This window comes from Urtica dioica, chromosome 10 (genome assembly GCF_054948205.1).
Source record: "Urtica dioica subsp. dioica isolate 48M chromosome 10, U.dioica_male_clone48M_v1_H2, whole genome shotgun sequence".
NCBI classification, from domain to species: domain Eukaryota; kingdom Viridiplantae; phylum Streptophyta; class Magnoliopsida; order Rosales; family Urticaceae; genus Urtica; species Urtica dioica.
Window position 1 is genome coordinate 11885816 of NC_142765.1, and position 10011 is coordinate 11895826.

The 10011-nt window shown below is 36.0% G+C and overlaps 1 protein-coding gene across 1 annotated transcript; it reads left to right on the forward strand.

Annotated features, from left to right (window-relative positions):
• Positions 1 to 594: 594 nt before the first annotated feature.
• On the forward strand, positions 595 to 2187 carry LOC149383412 (uncharacterized). The gene has a single exon (XM_089627784.1). The coding sequence runs from the start codon at positions 595 to 597 to the stop codon at positions 2185 to 2187; it is 1593 nt and encodes a 530-aa protein (XP_089483910.1).
• Positions 2188 to 10011: the final 7824 nt, after the last annotated feature.

The window sequence follows — 10011 nt, forward strand, 5'->3', positions numbered from 1 at the left end:
TATTTTTTTTTGGGTTGTTAATCAAAACTTGCTGTTTCTTATTGTTAATCATAACATGCTAGATTATAAATTTAAGTAAAGCTTTATTAAAAGATGGTTTTTGGTTTCATATATATATATATATATTAAAAAAAATCTTTATTTTTTTTTCTGCTACAAATATTATTTTTCTGTACTTTATTTTTCTCTATTGCAAATTTATTATGATTCTTGTGCATTTGAAGACTAACATATTGTTGATTTAAGTAAAATTGAAATTAGTGTATGATTTGTGTGAGCACATGCCTTGAATTTTCAAGCACCTCAGCAATAAGTTGAATGATTCTGAATACCAATGATCATTCCCTTATTTGATACCACTATTTTTCTTTTTTGTTTCTTACAGCAAAATACATTTTCTGATCCTTCATTGATACCTTAGTTCATCACTATTGCCAATCGCTGCTTGATTCACACTATCTATCCTAAGGTACAAAACTTTTCCAGTCCATTGTGGTTTAAGGAAATTTTTTTTTTTTTGTTAATCAAAGCCTGCTGTTTTTTTATTGTTGGTTAGATACTTACACACACATATTATTTTTTTTGTCTTAAAGAATGGATAAAAGTTGGATGTCTGCTAATAGAGCAACCCCACAATATCAGAATGGGGTTGATATGTTTTTAAAATACTGTAGATCTATTTGTAGTGATCCCGACTACATTAGTTGTCCGTGCTTGAGATGTGGGAATACCATGTCAATGACTGTTGAGAAAATAAGAGAACACCTCCTCTTATTTGGTATTGACTTAAGTTACAACTTATGGGTTCATCATGGTGAAAGTCTTCCATGTGATGAGGCCTTTGTGAAGGGTAAAAAAAGAGGGAATCGAGGTTTTGATGATCTTGATTTTGGTGTTGATCATGTTTCTCAAATGGTTGAAGATGTTCAAGCACAAAAAATGGACGACTCGTGTGAGTTTGAGACGCTGCTTAAGGACTCAGAGAAACCTTTGTATCCAAATTGTGTGAAGCATACGAAGCTTTCAACATTGATAAGGTTATTCAATATGAAAGCAAAATACGGGGTCAACAATGCATGTTTCTCAGACTTACTATGTCTCCTTCAGCAGTTGCTGCCAGAAAACAATGAGATACCTTCTTCATTTAGCGCTGCAAAGAAAACTCTAAGTACTATGGGCATGGGTTATAAGAAAATACATGCTTGCCCTAATGATTGTATTTTGTATCATAAAAAGTACATTAATGAAGTTGAATGCCCGATATGTGGCGAGTCGAGATGGAAGAAAAAGAAGAACACCGATGAGACAACACGAGGAATTCCTGCAAAGGTTTTATGGTATCTTCCAATTATTCCACGATTCACCAGGCTCTTTCGTAATTTGGATCATGCCAAGAACTTAATTTGGCATTCTGAAGAAAGGATTAAAGATGGAAAATTGCGCCATCCAGCCGATTCGCCAGCATGGCAACAATTGGATTCACTATGTCCTGAATTTGGTGCCGAGTCGAGAAATCTTAGGCTAGGACTTTCCTCAGATGGAATAAACCCATTCAAATCTCTTAGTAGCACATATAGTTGTTGGTCTGTTCTTGTCACCATTTACAATCTTCCTCCTTGGTTATGTATGAAACGAAGGTTTATGTTTCTCTCACTACTAATACCAGGGCCTAAACAACCAGGGAACGATATTGACGTCTATTTGGCACCTTTAGGTTATGATTTAAAGGTTTTATGGGAGAACGGTGTTCAAGCTTATGATGCTTTTCAAAGGTCTAATTTTACGCTTAGAGCTGCCTTATTGTGGACTGTAAATGACTTTCCTGCATACGGAAACTTATCTGGATGTTCAGTGAAAGGTTATAAAGCATGTCCAATATGCGAAGAAGGTACAAAAAGTGAATACTTGAATCATGGTAAGAAAAACATCTACATGAGGCATAGAAGGTTCTTACCGGAAAATCACATTTTTAGACGGTGGAGGAAGGCTTTCAATGGAGAACAAGAATTCGATGAGGCACCTATTCCTTTATCGGGAATCGAGATAGAATCCAAATTAAGTCAATTACGGTTCAAACCATTTGGAAAGATAAAGAAGAAAAGAAAGGAGAAAGTCACGTTGCTAGAGAAAAAAGGGAGAAAGACAACAAAGAACTCATATAGTGAAAGCAAATGTTGGAAGAAATAATCCATTTTTTTTTCCAATTAGAGTATTGGAAACACCTACTTCTTCGGCATAATCTCGATGTGATGCACATTGAGAAAAACGTTTGTGATAGTATTGTCGGGACTCTTCTGAACATTCCCGGTAAAACAAAAGATGGTATTGCATCTCGATTAGACCTTGTCGACATGGGAATTAGAAGTGAATTAGCCCCTAAGTGCAACGGAAGTCGCACATATTTACCTCCAACTAGCTTCTCGTTGACTAAAGATGAGAAACACTTATTTTGCCAAACATTGTCAGAGATAAAGGTTCCGGAAGGTTATTCACTGCCGAAAGACTAACAAAAAACTCTAACTAAGAACCTAATTATTCGACGACTAAGTCATCTTTGGAACTCAAAAACCACCATAATATAGTGGACAAAACTTAAAATATTAGAGAAACTAATTTCACATAAAAAAAAAATTATTTATAATCCTAAAGCTAACATCTTTTCTAAAAAAACTGATCACAAGAAACAACAAACACTGCCAATGCACGGGAGTGGTCGTGCCAGAACAAACAACAGAGCCGGGGAAGACGGACGGATATGACGACTATGCTTTCTAGAGGTTCGAGAATGGAGGCAAAATTCGATGAGATGGAGGTGGCATCCGACGAGAATGGCGTGAAGTGCTCCAAAAGTAATGGAGAACCCATCAGTCTTAAATTTCTTTGTAGAGAGAAATTGAAGAAAAGGAAAGAACAAATAGATCTATAAAAATTAAGAAATTTTGTTGTTGATATCTTCTTCATAATTTAAAATAAAGAACACAAGTGACTCCTATAGAGTCGATGAGTCATTGCTCCAAAATTACATCTTAAAAACGAAAACAAATAAAACAAAAATAAACAAAATATTGAAAACGAAAGAGCAAATCTAAAAATATCAAAAGTTGTTGAAAACCCAAACACTTCTATTTTAGAGGCCTAAATTAAGAAATTTCATTATTTCCCCTCTAAATATACTAAAACAGTGTTGTTGTCGCACGAAAATGAACTACGATTTAAAGCTTCAGGCGGTTCGACCCAAGGCCGGACCAAGTGGTCGCACCCGAGCCAAGGGTGTGAACTCGAAAGTTTTGAGTTGAGGTTTCTCCAGTCGGAGGTGTTCTCTGAGGAAAGAAGAGGGTGAATAGGGGGTGCGACTGTGCTTCTTGTAGGTTACCTACGTACCCACATTGCGGGATCAAGTCGGTTTGTAGTTCAAGGTGTGTATACGCTGTGTGAGGCGCGGATCCTGGAGGGTGTGCTCGACAGAGGAGACAGAGCACGGAGGAGTCCTCGGCGATGTCTCGGGACTCTAGCATCAAGTGACCCGAGAGAGAATGTGTGTTTTCTCTCTTAGCAGACTCTCTATGTAGAATTCTGGATGTAGCTTTGTGCGTTGGACGCGTAGGAGATTTTCAGTGGGAAATCCCGGACGCAGCTTGTGCATCGAACGCGTAGGATATTTTTAGTAGAAAACCCTAGATGCAGCTTGTGCGCTAGATTAAGCGCTCGATTAGAGGAAATTGAGCTCAGAAAGTCTCCACAACGTTTTAAAACTCTGAGAGCGAGTAATCTTGGAGAGAAATGAATGTGTTTCTCCCCCTCACTGAGATAGGTATTTATAGTGAATGAGGAGGCCTAGGAGGGCCTCGGGACGCACCTCGGGCCGCAGGTTTCGGGTGCGCGAGGCGGTTTCGGGGCGCGCACACAGCGAGCGGGAGCGCTCTTTTGAGGAGCGCGCCGAGTGCGCCGATGGCGAATTTTTGGTCCATGTGGGAGCTTGGGCTTGGACTTTTCGGACCGTTTGGATGGGCCTTTGCCGTCTGTGGACCTCGGTGGGTTTTTTGAGTGACCCGGCCTGTTGGACCTTTAGAGTTTGAGATTTTGCGCAAGTCGCGTGAAATTTAATGTTTCGAGTTTTTCGATAACGACCGACAACAAGTATCAATTTATTGCGGAGACTTTTTATTTTTATTTTTTTTTATATATTTCATCATTATAAAATAGTGATATGTGAAGAGAAAAAAAAAGTTATGAAATTAAGTGGGTTTGGGATGCAAAAGAATTTGTACTCCTATGGTCTTTCAATCGACGATAGTGGTAAGTAAGGGAAATGGCACCAACTAGTAACAATTTTGATAATTTGGACAAATATAGTAGCAACTATGTTTTTTTGACACTTTTGCTAGTAATTATAGACATAACTTATCATAAACTGTAGACTTACAAGTTCACAATTAACAAAAATTGTAGATATATAAATCTACAGTTACTACAAAAAGTGTCTAAAAACATAATTGTTATTATTTTAGTCCAAAGTATCAAAGTTGCTACTAGTTGAGACCATTCCCCGGAAAGTAACGAAACAAAACAAAGCAGGATTTAAAACATATTCGATAAAAACATGAGTTAAATTTATTGTTTTTCTCAAGTTATTTAATTAATTTGATTGTATTTATATGATTTGTTTTTGTCTACTAACCTTTGAGTTTTCCGGTATTTTTGTTTTGAGCCTAAATATTTTTCTTATCGTTCACTTTGCCTTTTTTTCTTCTTCTCAAATTCACTTTTTTCCTCTCTAAATTTTTGTTCATATATATCCCCTCCACGTAGAAAATATATTTATGGCATAGCACATGGTATGTTAATACAAATAAGTTTTACACATGATGCGTCATGGTGAGGAAAATAAATGAAATTATGGTGATTCATTCCATTGATGGAATAGGATGGGAATGGGATGGGAAGGAAAGGGTTATTTGCGTTTTAAAATAATATGATATTCATGGACCATGGTGGTTGAAAATTTGAAATAAAGGAGACATGATGATTTACATTTCTTTCATGACATATAGAATATCCTTTTACTACATTAACTTGGAAACATGTCCCAAAAAACAGCGAGAATGGGACGTCCATATAAAGCCCTGAAATATTGCATGGAACATATGCATAGCCTTTATCATGCATATGGACTTCATATATTTTGGTACCATACATGTAAGTGCGTCTAAATTGCTCTTAAGAATTTTTTTTTTCCTCAAATCCAACACAAATATTACTGGGCACAAGCTAGGTGAGTGAATAAAACAATATTCAACAATAATAGTAATTGTTAGGCTACAACGCATATATACATATATATATATATATGTATATACACATATATATATATATGAAACTAGCAGGTGTAAATTAACATAAATTTTTACACATGAAGTTGGTAACCACATTAAATTCGAAACTCGATGTACGAATTACTCTAGTCTCAGACACATGACATGAGAGAGAGAGAGAGAGAGAGAGAGAGAGAGAGAGAGGTCTGTTTCGTATTAATCAAAGCTCAGAATCAATATGCGCTAGTTAGGTACAGCTTCAACTTGTTGGTTGACCAATCACCCGGTTGTCTATATATGGAAATGGAAGTCTAGTGAGTAAAAAAAAAAAAAAAAAAAAAAAGCGGAGGGTCATTTGATAGAAAATAAAATTAAAGTTAATAAACTCATGAAATGTTAAGTTTTTAAATACAAGTTATGAGTACTGGAGCTTGTGAAAAAATGACTCTCAACTCATGTTTCTATTCCGGCTTTGAGGTCACAAACGCTACGAAATTGTTTTGTGTCGCAAATTTTATTTTTATGTCGCGCAACTATTTATGTGTCGTTTTTGTTGGGTGGAGTCAAATTTTTATAATAATAGAGGAAATATATAGGGCTCATTAATCCTGGGCATCATTTTTAAACATTTGTACTCCAGGCTCGTGGTTAACAAATTGTAATCATTGATTTTTAAAAGGAAAATACATTTGTAAGTTCAAAAGGAAATTTGTAAAAAAAATTCATAATTTTTTTATTATTATTATTTTTTTAATGAAAATTTGACTGAGAACAACCCTCGTTCGTAAATGCTTTGTGAATTGTGATAATTACCAAAAAAAAAAAAAATTGATTTGTGATGATCAAATATATATATATTTTTTTTCCGTTCGGAACCTTTGTGATGATTATAATTAGGAAAAATGATACTTATATATCTTGTGTTTAAATTAAATGACACTTATATATCTTGTGTTTAAATTAAATTTGGATTTTAATTTTTTTTATTTTAAAAAATGCGAGTTTATACTTTCTGTTTAATTAAAATGATAAAATTATACCTTAAATTAATAATTCTACTACAAATCATCTTTTTATTGACTTTTCATTAATGTTGACTCTTATTTATATGCAAAACTCATTTTACCCTTATTCATTCGCACCTTATAATCCCATATGTAATTTATTTATAAAAAAAAACTAAAAAATAACGCACAACCCCTGATTTTGAAATCGAACTACATTAAAATAGAGTAATAAAATTCGTTCATCTAAAACTGCGACTTTGATTCCGGGATCTCACACTCGAATTAGTGATTTTGATGATTTTCGAATCTCAATTTTTATTATTTTCGAATAACGACTTTAATTTTTATTATTGGTGTTCTCAACGATATTTCTGATTTTAGAGATCTTTGATTTTTTTATAATAAATTACATATAAAACTATTACGAACGAATAAATAAGATAAAATAGAGTTCACATATAAAGATTATAGTTAACATTAATGAAAAGTCAGTATAAAAAAGATTATTTGTGACACAATTATTTATTTTAAAGAATAATTATGTCATTTCAATTAAATATATAATACAAACTCGATATTTTTTAAAATTAAAATTAAATTTATTTCGTCTAAACACATGATATGATATAATATATATATATATATATATGTATATATCTGTGTATGTGTGTCATTTTTTCTTTTAATTATATATCGACACGGTTTGTAATAAATTGTTCTTCTAGTTTCGAAAAAATTATAATAAATATATGGAATTGGACATTTTGAATCTAGCTAGTTCGTTGTTTCTTTATTCAGGTGTTAGTTATTATGAGTAGGCTGGGCGATTGGCGCCGTTGTGAGCCTTGCATTGCACTTCTAGTTATTAAAAGCAATCTTCTCGTGTGAAGCCCTTTTTCCAACTTTTTAAAGGGTGAAACAGTAATTAAATATAATATATTGCGACAAAGTTTTTTTCCTCACTCAGTTTCTTCCAAACACAACTCGTTAAATCTCTGTTCTCTTGTTTATTTCCCTTATTTTTTTTAATTCATGAAATCACGCGCATGAATCTCGCGTGGATAAAATGAACAACCTTCAATGAACTTTTTCAGTCTTTTTTTTATTTTTTTTTTTTGGGAAAAAACCTTTTTAGTCATGGAAATGGCAAGAAGACTTTTGATATTTAGTTATTGTAATTTGTATTTCAGTTCCGATAAAAAAAAAATTAAAAAAATTGTATTTCAGTCCTGTATTGGGTGTTTAGTTTGGTTTCAGTTAAGAATGTGTTTAATTTTGCCTCCCATGCATAGAGGGTGTCAAGTTAATTTTGGTAATGTGATTATGTTTACAATTTACATATCTATGTAATATTAAAAATGCCCGCTTTTTTTTTTATTATTAGACAATTTATTGAGATTTTCTTTTAAATTTATATTAAATTGCACGTTTGGCTAAGATATGGTATCACATATCTCACACTCGGGTATGTCAAGTGTCAACCAAAGTGTGAGTCTAATGTCAAACCAATCCCCAAATTAATTTAAATTGTTTTAAATCAAAATTGAGATCAAATTAAGTTGTTTAACGCTGTATTTAGTATGAAAAAAGAGAAGAAAAAAAGGAATAAAGATCGAGATAGAAAGTGGAAAAGAGTGATTTGGTTTCCTTCGGCCCACCAAAGACATCCCCCTTTCCCCAAATTTGAGAAAGATTGTGAAAGATGAAAGTGAAATTACTAAATATGCGCAACTGTATCATAATAAGTTGTAACAGAAAATATGACAATTACTAAATACTACGAGATATCAACAAGAACGAAATAAGTGCAGAATAATAAATGAACACACAAATTGATAATCCAGTTCGGTAATTCGTGCATACATCTGAAAGGCCTTTGTCCACTAGAAAGCTATTTACTATGATGTGGTACACTAAGGATTTACACGCAACGACTCCCTCGCTAATTACACAACTTACGTCTATTCTCTTCAACATCAACTTAGGCTCCCCCTAAGCTCGAAATCCTCTCGAATCCCACAGAATATCTATCCCGAGACTTCTAAATGTGTTTTCCATTCTTCCCAAAGTAAAAACAAATTATCTACTTCTTATACGCACAAGGCACTCATATATGAGCACCCAAGCTAGAGAATATACATATAACAAGAAAGCTTGAACAACATATTCGAAGCTCTCAAACAAAAAGTGAAACGCTCAAAAGAATTTTCTAATGAATATTGTGAACGTTCGAAGTAAAAAGTGAAAGCGAAGTATAATATATGGTATCGGCCCGATCCCGATCGAAGCTATTCAAAGGGAAAAAAGCAATCGGACTTGCCCTAGCCATTAATCGGCCCTTGGGCCGATTAGGCCAAAGGCCGGCCCAATGGCCTCGGCCCAAGACCGAGCTCGACCTCGGCCTCAGCTCGACCTCGGCCTCAGCTCGGCCTTGGCCTGGCGAGCTCGACCTCGGCCTCAGCTCGACCTCGGCCTGACGAGCTCGACCTCGGCATCAGCTCGGCCTCAGCTCGACCTCGGCCTGGCGAGCTCGACCTCGGCCTCAGCTCGACCTTGGCCTAGCGAGCTCGACCTCGGCCTCAGCTCGACCGTTCGACTTCGGCCTCCCGAGCGACTTCGGCCTCACAGGCCTATCCTCGGTCCTATGCCATCCTCGGCCGAGCTTATGTTATCCTCGGCCAATGGGCCCACCAATGACGCCAGCCCATGATGTCCTCAGCCCAGGGGCACGCCAGTGACGCCAGCCTATGTTATCTTCGGCCAGGGGGCACGTCAATAGCGCCAGTCTATGTTATCCCCTACCGAGCCCATGCTGTCCCCAGCCGAGGGGCCCACCAGTGACGCCACCCTATGCTATCCTCGGCCATGGGCTGTCCTCGGCCAATGGCTATCCTCGGCCATGGGCTTCACTCGGCCAATGGGCCCACCAATGACCCCTTTGGTCGCCTATAAAAATACAAGAGGCCCTCCCTCTTCAAAAGGTAATCCAAGTTTGAGGAAGAAAACGCTGCCGAACTCACCTTTCGCTCGTTTCTCTCAAGTCTCAGCCCCTAAACACTTAAAACCTCTATTATCCACCTCAATCCCACTAATGTTGAGCGTCGGAGAGGTAAACAGAGGCATCCCCTCTGTTTCCCCTTTTTAGCTCACGGTTCTCTCATCCTTTCTAGGTATCCCGGCGAGCTCAGACACCACCGACAGCCAAGGGAAGACTCGGGACACCGAGTCCGACACGCTCAAGCTCAGGCGAGGCCACTCGGTCCGGCCTTGGGTCTAACCGCCTGTGGCTTCTAAATCGTTGTCCGGAAAACGGCGACAACAATATATATATTAAAAACAAATTGGGTCTTCTAAAAGTCGAATTCCAGCTTGTGATCTCTCAAAAATCACTGAATTTTTTTTCAAAGTCGAATTCGAAAAATCAACACAATTAGTTGACCGAAGCTGTCGTAAGATCTGTTGCGACAAAATCTGCAATAGTATGAAAAATTTCCACAATCGTATATGAATAAAAATCCAATAATATATTCACTTAATATACATTTATTTTTCCTAATTAACATCGTCTATAAATGCTACAACATGAACAATTGTTGTTATTACATAAAAGTTTAAAAATATAGTTTCACTTTGATAAATAAAATTATAAAAAAAAATGGTTTGAAATTGTTTAATAATTACTCACTTAAAAT

What these genes read in the sequence shown, in the direction of transcription:
- LOC149383412 (XM_089627784.1), top strand. Translation starts at nt 595, where the DNA reads ATGGATAAAAGTTGGATGTCTGCTAATAGAGCAACCCCACAATATCAG.